The following is a 23,112-nucleotide window of genomic DNA, read 5'->3' as shown; positions in this document are numbered from 1 at the left end:
ATAGGTACTTTACAAAATCACTAAAAACTTTAAAAATGTGAGTCAGTTCTACGTCCCCAAGCTGTTGTTTATTGTTTCACATTTTGGGGATAGAGGGCCATTTATTAAAACTTTACACCTCATAGGTAGCAATGAATAGCCTAGTAAGAGCACCAGTGGAAGGGGAAGCCCTTGGTCCTGCCAAGACTGAACACCTAGTGAATGTGATTGTTGGGGAGAGGGTGGTAATGGGTGGAGGATGGGGAGGGGAACACCCATATAGAAGGGGAGGGGAAAAGGTTAAGGGGATGTTGGCCTGGAAACCGGGAAGGGGAATAACAATCGAAATGTAAATGAGAAATACTCAAGTTAATAAAGATAAAAAAATTAAAAATTAAACCCATAATGAAAAAAAAAACTTAACACCAGCCATGAGATTGTATCATGCATATTCAAATGAGTCTTCTCTCCACAATTGAACCTTGCTGAAACACCCTAAGAGTCATATGGACAATGAAGGCTAACAAATACAAATAAATACTGTCAACTCGAAACTCACAAATATGATTTTTATCTGTAATAATCAGTTATTTAATAAAAGTCTATTCTTTGAGGTTAAAGTACCACAGGGTTCCCAAATTTAAAATGCATAATTAAACATTAAGAGATAAATTAATACATACCACAATGGATCTAACAGTCCCAAATCTGAAACAACAAACAAACACACACCCAACACACACACACAAAAACACACACACACAAAAACACACACACACACACACAATAGCACCAACATATATATCTACCTCATTTAATCATCTGTTTATTTAAACCCCCAAATATTTTGACTCATGATATATTTTAGTCCCATTCCAAAAAATTTTTATTATATTATCATTAAAATGGTTGATCATAGACGAGGGTAGGGATGTGTGGAGGGATAACTAACATTAAGAATACTTGCAAAATCCATAAGGATAGGTCTGTGAATGACTGTCTGTGTGAAGGTTTCTTTTGGATTATGCTATACAGAATGTTATGCATGATAATATAATAAAAATGTAGAAGAAAAGAACTTTGATAAATCTTCTAATAAAAATATTTTATCACTTATATATTATATGGGACCTCATAAAATTGCAAAGCTTCTGTGAGTCAAAGGACACTGGCTAATGTAACCAACAGATTGGGAAAAGATCTTTACTCATCCTACAATCAATAGATGGCTAATTCCAATATATACAACGAACTCAAGAAGTTAGACTGCAGAGAACCAAATAACCTTACTAAAAAATGGATACAGAACTAAACAAAGAATTATCAAACGAAGAATATCAAATGGTCATGAAGCACCTAAAGAAATGTTCAGCATCCTTAGTCATCAGGGAAATGCAAAATAAAACAACCCTGAGATTTCACCTCACACCAGTCACAATGGCTAAGATAAACAACTCAGGTTACAGCAGATGCTGGAAAGATGTAGAAAAAGAGAAACACTCCTCCCTTGTTGATGAGATTACAAGCTGGTACAACCACTGTGGAAATCAGACTGGTGGACTTGACAACCCAGCTATACCATTCCTGGGCATATACCCAAAAGATGTTCTAACATATAGCAAGGACATATGCTCCACTATGTTCATATCAGCCTTATTTATAGTAGCCAGAAGTTGGAAAGAATACAGATATCCTTCAAAAGAGAAATGGACACAGAAAAATGTGGTACATTTACACAATAGAATACTTCTCAGCTATTAAAGACAATCACTTCATGAAATTCTTAGGCAAATGTATGTAAATGTCATCCTGAGTGAGGTAACCCAATCACAAAGAAACATAGATGGTATGCATTCACTGATAAGTGGATATTAGCACAAAAGCTTGAAATACCCAAGCTAAAATTTACAGACCACATGAAGCTCAAGAAGTAAGAAGACCAAATGGTGGATGCTTCAGTTCTTCTTAGAGCAGGGAACAAAATACTCATGAGTGGAAATACGCAGACAAAGTGTGGAGCAGAGACAGAAAGAAAGGCAATCCATAAAAGACACCAAACCCAGGCATTACTGTGCATACCAAGAATGCTTGTTGACATGACTGTTTCCTGAGAGCCTCTGCTTTAGCTTGATAAATACAGAGGCAGATGCTCACAGCCAACAATTAGACTGAGCATAGGGTCCCCAATGGTGGAATTAGAGAAAGGATTGTTGGAGCTGAGGGGGTTTGCAACCCCATAGGAAATACAGCAATATCAAATAACCAGACCTCCCCATATTTCCCAGGGACTAAACCACCAACCAAAGTGTACAAACATGGGTGTACACATGGTTCCACCTGCATGTGTAGCAGAGGATGCCCTTGTCAGACATTAATGGTAGTAGAGGCCCTTGGTCCTCTGAAGGCCTAAATACCTCAGTGTAGTGAAATGCCAGGGTGTGGAGGTGGGAGTGGGTGGGTAGGTGTTGGAGCCCCCTCATAGAAGCAGGGCAAAGAGGGATGGGATATGGTGTTTTCAAAGGGGAAAGTGTGAAAGGGGATAGCATTTGGAGTATAAATAAATAAAATACCCAATTAAAAGAGAAAAAAAAAGGTCCAGAATTTTCATCCCCAGTTTTGCTATGGGTGTCTGCATCTTTCTGAGTCACCTGCTGGCTGTAACCTCTCAGAGGACAGCTATGCTAGATTCCTGTTTTCAAGCATAGTACAGTTTCGATAATAGTGTCAGAGATTGGTGCTTCTCAAGTTGGGTCAATTACTTTTTGGTTATTTCCCTTTTTTTTTTTTTTTTTTTTTGTGATCTTCAGTTTTATTACCAATTTTTGTTCTGTTACACAAGTTCTGTTGGCTTCTTTTTTATTGAATAACAAGCCAAATCCTACTCTAGTATTTTTTTCCATCTTTATTAACTTGAGTATTTCTTATTTACATTTCAATTGTTATTCCCCTTCCTGGTTTCCAGGCCAACATCCCACTTACCGCTCCCCCTCCCCATTAAATGGGTGTTCCCCTCTCCATCTTCCCCCCATTACCACCATCCCAACAATCCCATTCACTGGGGGTTCAGTTTCAGCAGGACCAAGGGCTTCCCTTCCACTGGTGCTCCTACTAGGCTATTCATTGCTACCTATGAGGTTGAAGCTCAGGTTCATTCCATGTATAGTCTTTGGGTAGTGGCTTATTCCTGGAATCTCTGGTTGGTTGACATTGTTGTTCATATGGGGTCTCAAGCCCCTTCAAGCTCTTTCAGTTCTTTCTAAGATTCCTTCAACGGGGAACCCATTCTCTGATCAGTGGTTGGGTGCTGGCATTCGCCGATATATTTGTTGTATTCTGGCTATGTCTCTCAGGAGAGATCTACATCCAGTTCCTGATGGCCTGCACTTCTTTGCTCATCCATCTTATCTAATTGGGTGACTGTATATGTATGGACCACATGTGGGGCAGGCTCTGAATGGGTGTTCCTTCTGCCTCTGTTCTAAACTTTGCTTCCCTATTCTCTACCAAGGGTATTCTTGCTCCCCTTTTAGAGGAGGAGTGAAGCATTCGCATTTTGGTAATCCTTCTTGAGTTTCATGTGTTCTGAGCATCTAGAGTAATTCAAGCATTTGGGCTAATAGCCATTTATCAATGAGTGCATACCATGTGTGTTTTTCTGTGATGGGCTACCTTACTCAGGATGATATTTTCCAGTTCCAACCATTTGCCTATGAATTTCATAAAGTCATTGTTTTTTATAGCTGAGTAATATTCCATTGTGTAGATGTACCACATTTTCTGTATCCATTCCTCTGTTGAAGGGCATCCTGGTTCTTTCCAGCTTCTGGCTGTTATAAATAAGACTGTTATGAACATAGTGGAGCATGGGTCTTTGTTATATGTTGGGCTATCTTTTGGGTATATGCCCAAGAGAGGTAGTGGTGGGTCCTCAGGTAGTGCAATTTTCTGAGGAATCTCCAGAATGATTTCCAGAATGTTTGTACCAGTCTGCAATCCCACCCACAATGGGGGAGTGTTCCTCTTTCTCCACATCCTCGCTAGCATATTCTGTCATCTGAGTTTTTGATCTTAGCCATTCTCACTGGTGTGAGGTGAAATCTCAGGGTTGTTTTGATTTGCATTTCCCTTATGACTAAAGATGTTGAACATTTCTTCAGGTGTTTCTCAGCCATTCATCATTCCTTAGCTGTGAATTCTTTCTTTAGCTCTGAACCCCATTTTTTTTCTATTTCTTTTTTTTATCTTTATTAACTTGAGTGTTTCTCATTTACATTTCAATTGTTATTCCCCTTCCCGGTTTCCAGGCCAACATCCCCTTAACCTTTCCCCCTCCCCTTCTATATGAGTGTTCCCTTCCCCACCCTCCCCCCCTTGCCGCCTTCCCCCCAACAATCACGTTCACTGGGGGTTCAGTCTTAGCAGGACCAAGGGCTTTCCCTTCCACTGGTGATCTTACTAGGATATTCATTGCTACCTATGAGGTCAGAGTCCAGGATCAGTCCATGTATAGTCTTTAGGTAGTGGCTTAGTCCCTGGAAGCTCTAGTTGCTTGGCATTGTTGTTCATAAGGGGTCTCAAGCCTCTTCAAGCTCTTCCAGTTCTTTCTCTGTGAACCCCATTTTTAATAGGGCTATTTGTCTCCCTGCGGTCTAACTTCTTGAGTTTTTTATATATTTTGGAAAAAAGCCCTCTATCTGTTGTAGGATTGGTAAAGATCTTTTCCCAATCTGTTTGTTGCCGGTTGTCCTAACCACATGTCCTTTGCCTTACAGAAGCTTTGCAGTTTTATGAGATTCCATTTGTCGATTCTTGATCTTAGAGCATAAGCCATTGGTGTTTTGTTCAGGAAATTTTCTCCAGTGACCATGTGTTCGAGATGCTTTCCCACTTTTTCTTCTATTAGTTTGAGTGTATCTGGTTTGATGTGGAGGTCCTTGATCCACTTGGACTTAAGCTTTGTACAGGGTGATAAGCATGGATTGATCTGCATCGATCCTGTAGAAGGCAGGAAATAAACAACTCAGCGCTGAAACTAAGTAGAAATAAAAAGTACTATACAAAGAATCAACAATACCAGGAGCTGGTTCTTTGAGAAAATCAACAAGATAGATAAACCCTTATCCAGACTAAGGAGAGGGCACAGAGTGTGTATCCAAATTAACAAAATTAGAAAAGAAATGGGAGATATGACAACAGGATCTGAAAAAAATTCAAAAAATCATTAAATACTACCACAAAATCCTATACTCAACAAAACTTGAAGACCTGGACAAAATGGACAATTTTCTGTACAATTATCAGGCAATGAAGTTAAATAAGGAATAGATAAACCATTTAAACAACCCCATAACTCCTAAAGAAAATTAAGCAGTTATTAAAAGTCTCCCAACCAAAAGGAGCCCAGGACCAGATGGGTTTAGTGCAGAATCTATCAGAATTTCATAGAAGACCTCATTATTTCACAAAATAGATACAGAAGGAGCACTACCCAATTCCTTCTATACAGCCACAATTATGCTCATACCTAAACCACACAAAGATGCAACAAAGATAGAGTACTTCAGACCAATTTTGTTGTGAAATTCAATGAAAAATTATTCAATAAAATTCTTGCAAACTGAATCCAAGAACACATCAAAATGATCAACCATCATGATCAAGTATTCTTCACCCTACGGATGCAGAAATGGTTCAATATATTGAAATCCAACAATATAATTCATGATATATAAAAAAAAACTCAAAGGGGAAAAAAAAACCTCATGATCATTTCCGTAGGTGCTGAGAAAGCAAAATTCAATACCCATTCATGATAAAAGTCCTGGAAAGATCAGAAATTCAAGGCCCATACCTAAATATAGTAAAAGCAATGTACAACAAACCGGTAGCTGCCATCAAACTAAAGAGAGAAAAACTTGAAGCAATGCCACTAAAATATGGGACTAAGCAAGGATGCCTATTTTCTCACTACTCATTAAATATAGTACTCAAAGTCCTAGCCAGACCAATAAGACAACAAAAGGAGGTGAAATGAATACAAATTGGAAAGGAAGAAGTCAAAATATCACTATTTGCAAATGATATGATAGTGTACATAAGTGACCCCAAAAGTTCCACCAGAGAAGTAGTAAGCATGATAAACAATTTAAGCAAAGTGGCTGGGTATAAAGTTAACTGAAACAAAGCAGTGAACTGCCTCTAATCAAAGGATAAACAAGTTGAGAAAAAATTTAGGAAATGACATCCTGCACAATAGTCCCAAATAATATGAAATTCCTCAGTGTGACATTAATCAAGCAAGTGTGATGTTAATAAAGATCTATATGACAAGAACTACAAGTCTTTGAAGAAAGAAATTGAAGAAGATCTCAGAAGATGGAAAGACCCCACAGTCTCATGGATTGGCAGGATTAATATAGTAAAAATGGCTATCATGCCAAAAGCAACCTACACATTCAAATCTATACCCATTACAATTTTGACACAATTCTTCACAGAGTTCAAAAGAGCAATTTGCAAATTCATTTGGAATAACAAAAAAAAAAACCAGGATAGGTAAAACTATCCACAACAATAAAAGGACTTCTGGGAGAATTACCGTTCCTGACCTCAAGCAGTATTACAGAGCAATAATGATAAAAACTGTATGATATTGGTACACAGACAGGCAAGTAGATCAGTGTAATAGAATCGAAGACCTGGAAAAGAACACACATACCTATGGTCACTTGATCTTTGACAAAGGAGCTCTAAAACCATCCAAGGAAGAGATAAACTTTCAACAAATAGAGCTGATTCAACTGGAGGTCAGCATGTAGAAAAATGCAAATTGATCCATTCTTATGGCCCAGTACAAAGCATAAGTCCACATCAAACCAGATACACTCAAACTAATTGAAGAAAAAGTGGGGAAAATTCTCTAACACATGGAGAGTGGCAAAAATTTCCTGAACAAAAAAAAATGGTTTATGCTTTAAGATCAAAAATGGACAAATGGGATATCATAAAACATGAAAGATTCTTTAAGGCAAAGGACACTGTCATTAGGACAAAATGGCAACCAACTGATTGGGAAAAGATCTTTGCCAACCTGCATCTGATAGAGGGCTAATATCCAAATATACAAAGAACTCAAGACTATAGACTCCAAAGAGCCAAATAACCCTATTATAAATGGGGTCCAGAGATAAACAAAGAATTCTCAGCTGAGGAATATCAAATGGCTGAAAGGCACCTGAAGAAATGTTCAACATTCTTAGTCATCAGGGAACGGAAAATCAAAACAACACTGAGATTCCATCTCACAACAGTCATAATGGCTAAGACCACAAACTCATGTGACAACAGATGCTGGGAAGGACATGTTGGTGGGATGACAAACTGATACAACCACTCAGGAAATCAGTCTGGAGGTTCCCCAGAGAATTGAAAGTATTGTTTGTAGAAATAGCTATACCACTCCTAGGCATATACCCATAAGATGCTCCAACATACAACAAAGACACATGCTCCACTATGTTCATAGCAGCCTTATTTATATTAGCTAGAAGCTGTAAAGAACCAAGATGCCCTTCAACAGAGGAATGGACACAGAAAATATGGTGCATCTACACAGTGGAGTGCTACTCCGCTATTCAAAACAATGACTTCATCAAATTCAAAGGCAAATGGATTGAACTAGAAACTATTGTCCTGAGTGATGTAACCCAAAAACACACACAGTATGTACTCACTGATAAGAGGATAGTATCCCAAAACTCGAATTACCTAAGATACAATTCACAGAGCGCAAGAAGAAGGATGACAAAAGTGCAGACAGTTCAATCTTCTTAACAGTCTGAACAAAAATATTCATAGGAGGGAATATGGAGGCAAAGTTTGGAGCAGAGACTGAAGAAACAGCCATTCATTGCCTGCCCCACATGTGGCACAAATATATACAGCCACCAAAACTAGATAAGATTGATGAACCTAAGAAGTACATGCTGACAGAAACCAGATATAGGTATCTCCTGTGAGACATAGTCAGAGCATGTCAAATACAGACGCAAAAGATAACAGCAAACCATTGAACTGAGAACGGGACTTCCACTGGAGGAATGAGAGAAAGGATTGAAAGATCTGAAGGGGCTTACAACGCCCTAAGAAAAACCATGACAACCAATCAGAGCTCCCAAGGACTAAACAACTAAGCAAAGACTGTACATTGAGTGAACCATGACTCTAGCTGCCTATGTAGCAGAGATTAGCCTTGTTGGGCACCAAAGGGAGGACAAGCTGTTGGTCTTAAAAGGTTGGACCCCCAGTGCAAGGGAATGTTGAGGGGGCAGGAAGGGGAAGTGGATTTGCAGGTGAATACCCTTAAAAAGAAGTGGATGGGGAGGGTACAGGGGGCTTTTGGAGAGGCAACCAGGAAAGGGAACAATATTTGAAATTTAAAAAAAGCAATACCCAATTAAAAAAATTAAGCATCCCTCCTCCCCCAAAATCAAGAGAATTCTATCACAACATGGTTGTCTGAGAGTAAATATTTCAGCATAGTCCTACACATACTTTCAGTGAAGATAAAATGGACAAAACAGCATGTATGACATAGAATATATCCTGCTTCAACAGTGAAAAATCCTATTTCAAGGATGAGAAGAACTATCATAAAAACACAGCAAGATGTGTAGTAGATCACAGCTATCATACCTCATTAGAAAAGATAATGTTAGTTTTGATGTTTCTCAAATTTTAAGTTATACCTGTGACTCCCTAAAATACCAGAGAACCATACTTTCATAAAAATATTAAAAATGAATGAATAACAACATCAAATTCACAATGAAGCAAAAAGATATTCTTAAACACATACATAGAAGGATCCCATATTAGAGATGCATTCAGAGTTGTCAAAAGAAATAAACTCCATGATTATAAATGTTGTTCAAAGAAAACTACTCAGCTCTTGAAATCTCCACATTATTGTGATGAAGATACTACACTGTTCTGATGCTCCCCCTCCCCACCACACACACAGATTTCCATACTCAAGTGCACAAAGGAAGGAAGCCTATCTGTAATCAAACAGTATCTCTTCTTTCATTGAATCTCAAGGGTGTTTCCAGGAACCACTAGGAGGTAGTTTTGTCTAGGCCTCTGTTCTGATTCATCTAAGGTTCTTTCTGAAATGGCTTTTTGTAGAGTCTTCAGTGAATCAGTTACAGATGCTATTTAATATCAGAATGCAATTGGATATGATCTACTGTGTCTGGGTATTTCAAAATTTGTTAAAATCCTATGGTTTCTGGAAGTTGTAGATTGTAATTGCTTCAGTGAACATGGCTAAACCATTGGCAGTGGAATCAGATAGAGGTTGGGAGGCAACTAGGATGTGTCAGTAGCACTATACAGAAAAAACAGAGGCTGAAGAAAGCTCATCTCTACCAGCAGAGAAGAGAATGTATTTCATTTTTGGAATTCATGATATTTCATGGAAAACAAATGAAGACAGTAGTATGAGAAAAATAGGGATATTGTTGTCTCCTTTTCTTTTCCAATCGCCCGTGTGTGTGTGTGTGTGTGTGTGTGTGTGTGTGTGTGTGTGTGTGTGTGTGTGTTGTGTGTGTGTGTGTGTTAGTTTTTGTATTAGTCATGGTTCTCTCTCACCAAAGAACATAGGTAATACCTCTGTATCTTATAGGAAGGTATTGTAATGACATACAGTCTGCAGTCCAACAAACTCAACAAGGGGCAGCTGTGTCCAAGAGCACATGAGTTGCTCATCCCATGGAGACAGTAATTTCACCTGCTCTTCTGAACTTTCTTAAGTCTTAGGATCCAATGGCTGTGCTGGCAAGTAAAAGAAAGCAGGAAAGGAAGAGTGCATCTTCTTTCTTCTGATGTTCTTATGCAGGTCTCCATCAGAAAATAAATCTGAGATGGCTCAGTCTAAAGGTGTGTACCAGCATGCCTGAATCTAGAGCTCCCTTTGTCTCAAGGTGACCTTGAACTCTGATCTGCTTACCCCATTCTCCTGGGATTAAAGGCGTGTACTACATTGACTGAGTCTAAGCTTTTCAAGGTCACTATGCCCCAAGATCACCACGTGAAGAATCAGGAAGGAAGCTTGTGACTTCCTGCCTCTAGATTTGAATCACAAGTGTGTCCTCCATTTCAGCATAGTAGTTCATTCCAGAAGAAGTCAAGTTGACAACCAGGAATAACCATCACACTTATTTTTTCAAAAGGTTGACTTATAGCATAGTCTGCTCACAACCTCATTAATTTGGTCAAAATGATTTTGCACTACAATCCCATTGCTTACCTTTCCGCAGTGCTAACGTTCCCGAGCTGCCTTACTACTTCAAGCATCTTTTGTTGGTTGGCTTTGTCTTTGTTTTGCTTTGTTTTTGGTGACACTGGATTCCTATGTAACCCTGTCTGCAAGTGAACTAAAGTGTGGAACAATACTCACATACACTTATGTCTAACTCCTGCTTACTGTAAATAAAGATGTTTTCCATTATGACTGGCTCCCTCCAAGGAGTGAATGATCTTTGTTTCCCTTTCTTCAAGTCTTATTTTTTGACAGATTATAACTATGAAATTGCCATTCATTAGTTAAGAGCTAAATATAGTTTTCTCCATCTACTAATCTCCACACCTCCATCCGGACCTCTCTTCCCTTGCTTCTCATTCTTTTTCCCATTCAGAGTCATGTAACTTACCCTTGAGTTCTTTCCTTTACATAGTTTCTCTTGGTCTGTGGATTGTGGAATTGTTGTCATTTATTTTAAAGCTAATATTCATGTATAAGTGAGTCAAGTTTATGTTTGTAGTTCTTGGAATATCTTGCCTCATACAAGGTGATCTTTTCTAGTTCCATCCATTTGCCTGCAAAAATCATGATGTCAATGTTTTATCAGCTGTGTAATATTTATTCTGTATATATTACACATTTTCACTACGCTTTCCTTTTCCATTTTCCAGATCAGAAATTTATAGTTAATTTGCGGTTTTTGGTATTATGAAAAAGCCATTAAGTACATGGTTGTTTGACAAAGAGTTCTTATTTTATAGTGAAACATCCTTTAGGTATATACCCTGGATTAGTATAGCTGTGTCTTCAGGTAGATTGAGTCCTAATTTTCTGTGGAGCCAACATATTGATTCCATTATGGCTGTGTAGGTTTGTACTCTCAATGGCAATGGAAGAGTATTCCCTTGTTCTATATTCTTGGCAACATGATATTGATTTTACTCATTTTTTTCAGCTGGAAGATCAAATTTCAGAGTCATTTTAATTTTCTTTTTTCGGATGGCTAAGAGCATTGTACATTCCCTAAGTCCTTTGGTGTTATAGGAGGTTATACTGAGGGAAATTCTGTTTAGATATGTGCTACATATTAAATTAGATTATTTGCTTTGTGGGTAATCTACTTTCTTGATTGATTTACATATTTAGATATCAGCCCTCTTCAGATATATGGCTTTGGAAGAGGTTTTTCTATTCTCTAGGTTTCCATTTCGTCCTTTTGACACTATCCTTTGCCTCAATGAGGCTTTTTACTTTCATACGACAAAACAGAAAATGCTGTTGAAAAAATAATCCTCATTTTTTAAAGGTAAATAGTAAAATACTTCATTCATAATACAAATAAATACAAGTACTTCTCAATAAATTTAAAATAGAATTGCAATATAACCCAACTATATAATTTCTCAGCATATACCATAAGGACTGTATGTCCTATCATAGAGAAAATGCACATGCACATTAAGTACTGCAAAATTTATAAGAGCAGAGAAATGATGTTTATTACTAGATAATAAGAGTGTGATAACAATACACAGCTGAGTTTTGTCAATCTGAGAAGCAAAATAAATTAGCCAAATTTTGAGGGAAAAATGAACTTACAATAGTTGTGTGTGTGTGTGTGTGTGTGTGTGTGTATCAAAGGTTTTCCTTTTTTCTAATTTAATTTTACTGTTTTACCACTTTACATCCAGCTCACTGTTCCCTCCTAGTCATCCCATTCCAAAATTCTTCTACTCCTTATCCCATTCTCTGAGCAGTCATCATTACAGGGATCACCCACCCTGACTATTCACATCTCTCTAAGGTTAGGTGCTTCCGGTTCCACTTAGGCTAGATGAGGCACCCCAATAAGAAAAACATATCTGAGGTGTAGGCAACATTATTTTTCTGTCTGCCCTCATTACAGATGTTTGAGAAGCACATGAAGAACAGGCTGTACATTTGCTACATATGTTGGTGGGAGGCCTAAGTCCAGCCCATGTATGTTCTTAGGTTGGTGGTTCAGAATCTGAGAATCTGGACATAGACTTGAAAAACCTTCTGTCTCAATGAAGGATGTGCATCGCAATGTCTCTATATATTTAAATGGTAAGAAAAGGTGGTTATGGACTATGAAACCAGAAAGGTAGTAAAAAAAGGTGGAAAAAAGAGCTGTCGAGACTCAAATTAACTGAATAGGACAAATGTGCAATTGAAGAGAAGGAATAACAAAGATCAATGATGTCCCAAATTAAAAGGGATCCATACATATCCTTTTTGCTGAATAATCATAATAGAATCTTGATTCATATCAAACTGAACAGATTAATACATGAATACAAACAATAGGCAATACAAGCTAATCCATCAGCAAAATTAAATTTAACCCTTAAAAACAAATTGGCATAGGAATATAAGTAGTAACTTATTCTTTCTTAAATGTAGTAAAATTGTACAGAGAAGCAGATTGAGAAGTCCCAGAAAAGCTTCCATTAGCAAGCACAACTTCTTTTAACCTAGCATCAGTCTTCCACTCATGAGTTTGAAATGCATTAGGATCTTCCACAGAGGCCAGTCGATTATCAGCAATGCCACCATCTCCCCATTCAATCAGCCAGGACCCATTCAGGTATTCATTTTCCTCTTTGCTTATCCTGGTAACATTAGACAAATCACTAACAAATGTAATGTTATTCCAATTTTGGTTCATAGACCAAGTTGTCAATTGCTACAATCGAGTCCTAGAGACTGTAACCTTTATTCCTGGTAATGCCCAATTTTAATAGCCCATTTGGAAGCATGTCTCTGTCTTAAACATAAAGGCATCTTTGAGCCAGCATAAGTAAAATTATACACCACTCCATCATGCTATTCAACTAAGTCAAATTATTCCAAGGAGATGATAAAATGTTTGGAGTGGTGTATAGCACCACATCTGTTTCCCCTCAAGTAGCAGGCTCAAATAAATGTGGATTAGGAATATAAACCCAATAACTCACATTGTCCTCAGCAGAACATACCATAAATAAACCACACATTGCTAAAAATAAATGCTCAGCAGTAAAGGACTTTCTAGTATGAGACAATACTTTTTTGTTCTTTAATGCTTAATCATTTCACCTGACCCCACGTAGGTAATAGGGTTGTCACTTTACATACCCTTTTTCATTGTCATTTATCAACCTTAATAGAAGCCATGGCCTCAGTAACAGAGGACACCTCCTTTGTCTCTGAAAGACTTCCATCAGGAAGTGCAATTGGATTCCAGTGGGGGGTAGAGCACAGTTCTTATCAATCCATGCTTGGATCCATCTCCTGGGTAACCAGAATTGTCTCCCATCCTGTAAGGAGACAAAACCCTATCCCCTACCTACATACAGTAATGTCCCTTCCTGCCATTCATCATCTCGGGCAATTTTTATCCATACTGGATGCTCCTTAACATCAGGGGTATGTTCAACAAAGTGTCTATCTGCTCTTGATAAAACTTCACCTTGTGGTATATTAAGAAAATTAATGACAAATAATGCTTGTACCAATACAGGTCTGGAATAGTCTGCCAACACCATTCAGGCTGTGTAAGGTCATCTCTTTTCCTTCTTTTTAACTTTTAATTTGTTGTTTCAAGGTACAGTGTACCCTTTGAACCAAAGCTTGTCCTTGTGGATTGTATTCTCTACCAGTAATATGTACAATATGATATTGTTGAAAAAAATTGTTTCAATTTATAAGAAATATATGCTGGTCCACTATCAGTTTTAATTTTAGAGTGTAGTCTCATAATAGCAAAAATTTCCAATAGATGCTGTATAACATGAGCAGTAGGTTCTCCAGGCAATGGCATAGGCCATACAAATTTTGAAAAAGTGTCTGTGCTTACATGTATATATGAAAGGCTAACAACTTAGAAATATCGGTTACATCCATCTGCCATTGTAGGGAGCCGTATTGGATTTGGGCCTGGCCATTTTGTGACTGTATAGCTCAAAGTGGCTACGTGACTCTTGGCTGCAGGGCCACACATACTCCTCTAAAATGACTGCCATAAAGCCTCGAGATTGTGGGACAAAAGCCTCTCCCATGAATTTACGGCACAGGAAGATAACATTCACGGGATGCTTCAGCCTAAGCAAAAATCAGTTATCTCCTGAGTCAACACCCGGTTTCTCCTCTCATGTCTGTGTCCGTGATGGTTTATTTGAAGAGCATGGGATACATGTTCATTCTTCTTTGGTTTATAGAAATATTTTAAATTGTAATAATTTCTCTTCTAAAATTAATGAACTTGTTAAGAACTATTATTTTATGCTTTATTAATTTTGTTGCTACTTCAAATACTTTCAGGAGGGTGTTTCTTACGTACAAACTCATGTTGAAATTACCTCTTCATATGCAAGAATAGCTATTTTTATCCAATAATTTTTACTTCTTAGTGTAAGTAAAAAATGTGGTGGGTTGTTGTGATGCTGCTTGTATTCTAATGCAAAATATTGTTTTTTAATCTGTACTTGTCCCCAAAGTACAGGTTCACATATCCACCAAATGATGCTATTTGAACCCTGTTCCCCAACTCAACTGATCAGTAAAAGGCTAGTTGCTATTGAAAAGCTCTCAGGCAGAACTTTCCCTCGGGATGGAGACCCTCCAACTTTAATGACTAGACCGAGACACCACAGGATGCAATCAGCAAGAGGATTTGGTTTATTGTGGGGATACACAGGCACAGGCACCTGCAGGCGCTTCAGTCACTCAGGGGACTGGCGCGCCCCACGGAACCAAGGATGGGCTCTTTATAGGATACTGGGGAGCAGAAGCAAGCATACAGAAGCAGATGCATGGTTACAGGGATATAATTGGTGGATTCTAATGTGGCAAGGGTTTAGTCCGGGGGCAAGTTTCCTAGCTACCTTCCTGAAACATAACGACTGACTCGGCCCCCCAAGGGTTCAGCCCGGGGGCAAGTTTCCTAGCTACCTTCTTGGAACATAAAGGCTGACTCGGCCCCCCACCAGGGTGTGGGACCTCTCCCGGGGCTTTTCTCATTGTCAGGTGCTCAACCGCAGTCGTCCTGTTGCCAGGCCTTCAACCAAACACATCTTGCTTGGCAGCCGCTGTGTACTCAGTGTTCTAACCTTTCTCTGAACCAGTCATCTTAAATACAGCCTTGCAAAATGGCGTTACTGCTGCTAAGCTGGGGTCTTTCACTATGTTTTGTCAGTGGAGGGAAAAATGTCAGTTTGAGGATTGAGTGAATACATTACCGTCAGAGGGAAAGAAAGAAGAAAGAAGATATCAGTAGAGGAGGCTGCCATAGGAAGAGATGAAATATGAACACTTGGCCCCGAGAAACAGCAAGAAAACAAGGACTGGATTGTTAGAGAATAAGTTAGAATAGCTCTAAATCTGCCCTAAGTAGGCCTGAAATTGGTAAATAAAATAGCTAGATTGTGTGTCTTTTATATGGGTAAGCTAGGATTATCGATCCTTCCACACACAAAAATAAGTGAATGAATGAATGAATAAATAAATAAATAAAGAAAGAAAGAAAGAAAGAAAGAAAGAAACAAGGTTTAAAATCACGTCTTCTATCTCTCTATTGCTAGTTGTGTCAGGGAACCCCATTATTTCTAGCATTATTTGCTGTTTTTGTTGATGTTGTGTTTGATTATGGTGATAAATTTTGCTTATTTTATTTGGTTATTGTTCGTGGTGTGGGTTTTTTTTATAATTATTATTCTTTTTTGAGAAACCTGTTTATCCAGGCTATTCTTGAACTCTATTTGAAGTCCAGGTTGGCCTCAAAGTGACAGAGGTCCTCCTGCCTCTTTTTTCTTATCCAGGATTAAAGGTGTGGCCCGGATTAAAGCCACTAAGCTCCTTCAAGTATTTCAATTGTTAAATTGAATTGTGTCTCTTGGAATTCACATGTAGGAAGAAAATAGAAAGCCACAGTAAAATGTTTCCTGTTTTAATAAAAAATATACTTTCATATGAAGGCTTCTTCCTATTAGTATTGCATCAGTTCAACAATATCCTGGATATCATCAATAGCAATTAAAACAAATCATACATTTTTGCAAAGTAAGTCAATCATTGTTGTAACAAACCCTAATTTATTTGAAGGATTTGTAGTGCTTTCTTTGTCCTGTCACAATATTTTCCTTAAGAGGAAGGTCAGCTTGAGTTTTAAACATTAAAAAATTTTGGTTTTGTGAATTTAAAAGGCTAGAGACTTTAAAAATTGGAATCTCTGAGTTTCCAGCCTATTTTGGGGTGATGGCTATTAAGGTTCTATATTTTGTACTGACGGTCAGCTCAGCACAAAGTTGATATATGACCTTTGCTTTGTGTATAAAAAATCAACATGCAAATTTAGGGGTCACAACTGAACCTAACAATTATCCTAATTGGAAAAAGCCATTCATAACACCTTTAATTCCAGCATTCAAGAGTTAGAGGCCAGGTTGGGTTAATCTCAGGTCAACCTGATTAAAGGAGTAGGGCCATTATATCTAGGAATATATAAGGTGAGAATGTCTCAACATGAAAAAAAACAAAAAAACAAAAAAAACCGAGAGACAGAAATGCAAAACGCACATTGGTGGAAGTGAGGTAATTCTGGGATGTCTGTACTGAGCAGTACTGAGCAGTTAAAAGCTATGGAACTGTAATGCAAAATCATTCTGAGCAACTTAAAGAAATTGTGACCAGACTGTAATACCACATATCTATTTTCCAAAATAATAGCAAACAGGAGAGGGGGAGGGAGTTTGAGAGAGAGAGTGAAAAACAAAGACTGTAATTTTGCCCCACATTTTGATTTCTTTTTCGTCTATGGTCTTCACATGATGCCAATGTTTTCCCAATAGGCATACCTAATGCATACCAAAAGAAATAAGTCCTCTTAAGCCCCTATCTTTCCTATATTGTGCTGTAGACGCCTTTCGGGTTCTTACTGCCCTGTCTGATTCCACTATCAAGGATTTCACAGAGTTCACTGAAGCACTTAGGATCCAATTTCTCAGGAAACCTAGAAATTTAAACAAGTTTCCAACATCCCTATGTGATAACACAGTGTCAGAAGTCATGGAAGAAAAATGACAACATTTGTATTCCTTTCATGGTGGCACTCTTGTCTGTCACTACAGTGAATTAAACTGCTTGCCTTGGTGATCTTTTTCCAGGCAAGCATCAATCATTGCATTAGAGATGGAAAACTGGGTCTGAGTTAAGATTTCTTATGTGACCCAATCAGCAGGAAAAGATGTCTTTCCTCTATGTTGTTTGCCTGCTTGTATTTGCTGCCCTGGTTTGGTATCTGTCTCCCAGGCCAGACTGACCTTGGAACTCCTGGGCTGCCAGGTGGTGCTGAGGCTAGAGACTCTCCTGACTCTACTTCTAGGAATAAAATGTTGATGTGCCCCACCCAGGCAGAGGAAGTCTGATTGAATCACGTTGTGCAACCAATCATCATCTGTAACTGACTCACTGAAGCCAGGCAGTATAAAAGGAAACCAATTTGAACAGAACCTCAGATGAAGCAGAGCCAGGACAGGCACACACTGCCTCTCATGCCTTCCTGGAATCACTCTTGATTTCCAGTGCTGAAAGAGGTAAGTTTGGGGAACAGGTAGACTTCCCTTCTTGATGGCCTTGAGAGTTTGAGCGTGTGTTTGTGTGTGTCTGTGTGTCTGTATTATTACGTGTGGGCTCAGCAAACTCTTCCCCACAATGATGTGTAGGTCTCAGTAGTTGAGTATTGTTTTTAAAAGCTTTCTTGACCAAGTAGTTGATTTTGGTAAACACTAAAAAAATTCTAGGTTGGAAACATCAAGGTAATTTATGGATATATTTTTGCTTCCCTGTGAATGTAATGTTGTTGGTCATTCATTTTAATACTTTTTTTTTTAATGAAGTTGGTATTCTCTGGTACTTTAGAATGAGACACCAGGGTGAACGTTAAAATTTGAGGAACAGCAAGTAACTTCCACTTTTCCAAGGGGGGAATAGAAGACATTGCTCTGTACTTATGACTTTATGATAGGTCTATCGATTCTTTACTCAGGATTTTCACATTAGTTAAGTTTTTTTTTTTAATTCTTGTCTGATGTTTTGTCCACATCCACTTCCCTGTAAGCATGTTTGTAGGACTAAAATGACACATTTACTGTCAGGAACCCATAAATGCATGTGTGACAGAAATCTCAATTGGTTTCTGGTTTGTTTGCCTTAACTTTAATTATGTGTTCCTTCTTTTTTTTTTTTTAAATCACAGCTTTTCCATTATTTTCACTGACTGTTGGCATTGGTCCTAAAGTCACACAACAGATACAAAAAGTGCCATAGGTGAATCTTTCTGACCATTGTCACCACAATGGCTTCAGAGATTAAAGAATCCTTAAAGCACAAGACAGCAGCAAAATACCTTCAGAAAGACAATTTAGAGTTCATTCCAACTCATGCTTCTCCTGTACAATGGGGAGAAATCTTTTCTGACTCATCAAGTGCCCAGCTCAACTTTTCCCCAAGCAAAAATGGCTTCTCAGCAAAGCAGGAGCTGCAAAAACTCTGGCAGATGTTTAACTCATGGTTGCAGCCAGAAAAACAGAGCAAGGAGCAGATGATTTCTCAACTGGTCTTGGAGCAGTTTCTCCTCACTGGACACTGTAAAGACAATTTTGTCTTGAAAGAGATTTGGGAAGCAAGTGGAAGAAACATGGGGAGATTCATGGAGGGGCTGACTGATGAGTGCTTGAAGCCTCCTGCCATGGTGAGTACCTGAGGGGCTTAGTTGGAAAGAAAGATAGCATGATTTGGGTTTTGGGAAAAGTAGCAGGCTTTGTTCTGTTTTGTTTTCCTTTGATTGATCATGTGTATTGTTTTTTACAATTGAGATTCTATTCCCCAAATGAAAACATTCATACCCAAGGAAACTTACGGCTTCGAATTATTCTTTTAGCAGAAAGAATCCTATCAGTTATGCTTGATGTGCATAAATAAATGTCATATACTTACATGTTAGCAGAGAGAATAAAGAACTGACTTGGGGAATCCTTTAAGGATGTAGAGGAGATACATTGTTTGTGTGACCCAGCTTGTTCATGGAGGTGCTTAGTGTTTAGTCATGAGTAGTTCGCTAGATCCTGCTCCACACACTTAAAAACGAGGTTTGCAACAGTAGCCTGTGATCCCTGTTATTGTGTCAAAAACTGGTGATCAAATTGACTAGATGGATTCGTGAATTGGCTATTACATGAGACAGATTCTTTGTCTAGAAAACTGAGATGTCAGAATATTAACATTCTAATATTGAAATATGGATGCTACAGGTAAACAAATCAATGTAATGCCCGTATGAATTTCTTTGATGAATAATGGTGCTTCAGTAAGTCCAAATATTCACATTTGGATATATTTAATATAGATTTAATTATGTTAGATGTTTTCTCAAAGTTGAGATTTGCATAATTCTCAGTCATTGACAGAATTGTTGAAGATGCTGAATACATTCAACTTCATTATATACAGATTCCAACAATCTGATTAAAAAGGTTTTCTGTTATTTCAGATATTTTGTTTGGATTTTTATTTGTTAAGTTGTTTGGTTCATTTCTTAGTTGGTTGCTACCTAGTATTTGAGCTTTGTGACATGTTTTCCTTATGAAGTCCTCTTTGTCTTTGGAATCAGAGGAATTACTCTCCTTCTGCTTCTCAAATGCTAGTTTAAATGGTTTGACCACCACACCTTGCAAGTTAAGTACTATACTGGACATACACTTTGAAATCTATTTTAAGCTCAAAATTGCATGAATGAAAGTACATACTAAGTACACTGCTGGTATAATATTCTGTCATGTTTCTGAGAGTAGGCCTTGTGTTTCTTTGAGACATTGCACTTTAAAAAAGAAGATCACATAAAATAAGGCCAATCTGGCAACATAGGAAGGTCACTTTAAGACAGGCTCAGTGGTAGAGCACAAGCACAAGGCCCTGGGTTCGGTCCTCAGCCCTGAAAAAAAAAAGCAAGAAAGGGTTATCCTCCTTCAATGCACTGACCTTTTAAAGAAAATATGGTGGGCAGAGCTCGTAGGAATATAACCTTTTCTTTCTGTATGGATAGTGATTCAATATTTAAAACAGCATCTATAGTAACTTTAGAGATCAGAATTTGTGAATGCCATGAAAAGATCATTAGATTTTAGGACTAAACAAATGAGCTAATCCATAGTGGCCAGTCTTTCTGGGCTAGACGGTTGTGGGTAGGTGTCTGTAATCCACAGACTCAAGGACAAGCCAAGGGTAACCTGGCATTATTTACAGGTCTATGTATCCATGCAAGGACAGGAAGCCCTATTTTCTGAAAACATGCCATTAAAAGAAGTCATCAAGCTTTTGGAACAACAGAAATCAGCAACAGGGCTAACACCAGAGAGCACCCAGATGCCGGCACACTTCACAGAAGATATATTATTGGCCACAGGTTAGTTGGTAACATGGACAGAAGAGACATGTTTTGTGGGGATCCGTTTTTGGGTACATTTTCATAGATTGTATTCTTTCCACAGGACAAGAAAACAGTGAAAATAAACACACTTCTGGGAATTCTACTGAAGTAAACATTGGTGATAGCAGTACTAGACATGAGATGAACTCCCTTCTTATTATACAGAAAGAGCCGCCGCGTCCTGAGCAGGAAGAGAGACTCGATTCTTTTCAATTCGCTCAGGGTGCCAGAGCAAGTCAAGGCAACTCCAGTCATCATGTAGAGTTTCTGAGTCCTCACACTTGCAGAGATATCCCCATGGAGGCACAACCGGTGATTTTCTACAGGACAAACATCTCTGAGGACAGGGAAGAGTGCTGTACCACTTCCAAGAATGCTACTCAAGAAAATAGTGGTGATAATATTCCTATGAGGAAGATGGATTCCATCTTCATTAACCAGAGAATGTATCATCCTGAGCCTAAAATGGGAGATGTTTCTTATGGGGTTTCTCAGGATTTTACAAGAAGAAGTCCTGGAACATCCACAAGCCAACAAGAGTCACTGGGGCTAACTTTTTCTGAGGATGACCCTAGAGACATTCCAGGAGTCCACTCCAGGCCAGAGAAGCTTACATCTGAGGCTGTACTTCTTTATCAGTATCAGGAGGCAAACTCGACAAGTAAAAGTCATCAAAAGAGATTACATGTAGGTTCTAAACAGTACAATTGTGAAGAATGTCCTAGGACTTTCAAATATGCCAGTCATCTTTCACTCCACCAGAGAACTCACCAAAATAAGAAGGCATTTGTCTGTCCCACCTGTCAGAAAACATTCAAAAGAGCCTCTGACCTCCGATGTCATGAGGTCATACACAATCCAGAGAAGCCTTTCAAATGTAGCACATGCGAAAAGTCCTTCAGCCACAAGACCAACCTGAAGGCTCATGAGAGGATTCACACAGGAGAAAAGCCTTATGTCTGTTCCCTGTGTAGCCATAGATTCTGCCAATCATCTACATATAACCGTCACCTGAGGAATGTGCACAAGTCTGACTGAATTGTGTATCAGCCTCAAGAGAAGCTGGTAGGAATTTGGACTCAGTATGTCATGTGAAAAGAGAGAAGAATGTAGTTACCAAAGTGTACTTTCCCAACGATGATGTAACATCCAACTTGTGTATTACTTATTTTTTCTTCCATTTTAATTAAATTGAGTATTTCTTGTTTACATTTCAATTGTTTTTCCTTTTCTCAGTTTCTTGTCCATAAGCCACTTAGCCTCTCCCCCCCGACATTCTATATGGGTGTCCTCCCCATTCACCCCTCATTACTCCTCCCCCTCCCCAACAAAATACAACACTGGGGGTCCAACCTTGGCAGGACCAAGGGCTTCCACTTCCACTTGTGCTGGAAAAAGACTATTCACTGCTACAACAAGATTATTCTTCAAAGTGTTGCACAGGGTCCATCACTACTATTCTTAGGATAGTGATTTAGCCCCTGGAAGCAATGCTTGTTTGGCATTGTTGTTTTATGGGGTCTAAAGCCCCTTCATCTCCTTCAGACCTTTCTCTAATTCCTCCAATAGGGTTCTCTTGTCACTTCAGTGTTTTACTGCTTGCATTTGCCTCTGTATTTGAAATATTGTAGCTGTGTTTCCCCGAAGAGATCTATCTCTGGTTCCTGTCAGCATACATTTCTTAGGTTCAACAATCTTATCTAGGCCACATGTAGGGAAGGCTCTGAATAGCTGGTTCTTCAGGCTGTCTCTGCTACAAACTTTTCCTCCCTATCCCCACCTATGTTTATTTTTGTTCCCCTTTTAAAGAAGGAGTGAAGCATCATCATTTTGGTCATCCTGCTTGAGATTCATGTGGTTTGTGCATCTTGGGTAATTTGATCATTTTGGATAATATCAACTTGTCGATGAGTGCATACCATATTTGTTTTTCTGTGATTGTGTTACCTCACTCACTAATATATTTTCTAGTTTCATCCATTTGCCTATGGATTTCATGATGTCATTGTCTCTGATAGCTGAGAAGTACGCCATTCTGTGTATGTACCAAGTTTTCTGTATCCATTCTTCTGTTGAAGGGTATGTGGGTTCATCCCAGCTTCTGGCAATTATAAATAAGGCTGCTGTGAACATAGTGGAACATGTTACTTTGTTGCATGCTGGAACAATTTTGGGTATATGCCCAGGAGAGGTATAGCTGGGTCCAAAGGTAGTTCAATAGCCAATTTTCTGAGGAAATTCCAGACTGATTTGCTGAGAGGTTGTACCAGTTTGCAATCCCACCAACAATGGAGGAGTGTTCCCCTTTCTCCTCATCCTCTCCAGCAACTGGTGTGTCTTTTGTTTT

General features: G+C 38.6%; 1 protein-coding gene and 1 long non-coding RNA gene across 3 annotated transcripts in view; both read left to right on the top strand.

Moving 5' to 3' along the window:
- Nucleotides 1-23,112, top strand: part of LOC102549242 (uncharacterized) — a 1,084,685-nt gene that overhangs the window by 682,027 nt on the left and 379,546 nt on the right. The window lies entirely within an intron of this gene.
- Nucleotides 18,576-21,803, top strand: Zscan4f (zinc finger and SCAN domain containing 4F). The gene is made up of 3 exons (XM_087559919.1): nt 18,576-19,031; nt 20,582-20,741; nt 20,827-21,803. Exons 1-3 carry the CDS (start codon nt 18,636-18,638, stop codon nt 21,801-21,803), a joined length of 1,533 nt encoding a protein of 510 aa, XP_087416045.1. The 5' UTR covers nt 18,576-18,635.

Source organism: Rattus norvegicus, chromosome 7 (assembly GCF_021556685.1).
Source record: "Rattus norvegicus strain SHRSP/BbbUtx chromosome 7, alternate assembly SHRSP_T2T, whole genome shotgun sequence".
Lineage (NCBI taxonomy): Eukaryota > Metazoa > Chordata > Mammalia > Rodentia > Muridae > Rattus > Rattus norvegicus.
This window is presented reverse-complemented; position numbering and strand designations above follow the sequence as displayed.

What these genes read in the sequence shown, in the direction of transcription:
- Zscan4f (XM_087559919.1), top strand. Translation starts at nt 18,636, where the DNA reads ATGGCTTCAGAGATTAAAGAATCCTTAAAGCACAAGACAGCAGCAAAA. An exon ending in GCTTGAAGCCTCCTGCCATG is followed by an intron (nt 19,032 to 20,581) that starts GTGAGTACCTGA and finishes CATTATTTACAG; the next exon opens with GTCTATGTATCCATGCAAGG. An exon ending in AGATATATTATTGGCCACAG is followed by an intron (nt 20,742 to 20,826) that starts GTTAGTTGGTAA and finishes TTCTTTCCACAG; the next exon opens with GACAAGAAAACAGTGAAAAT.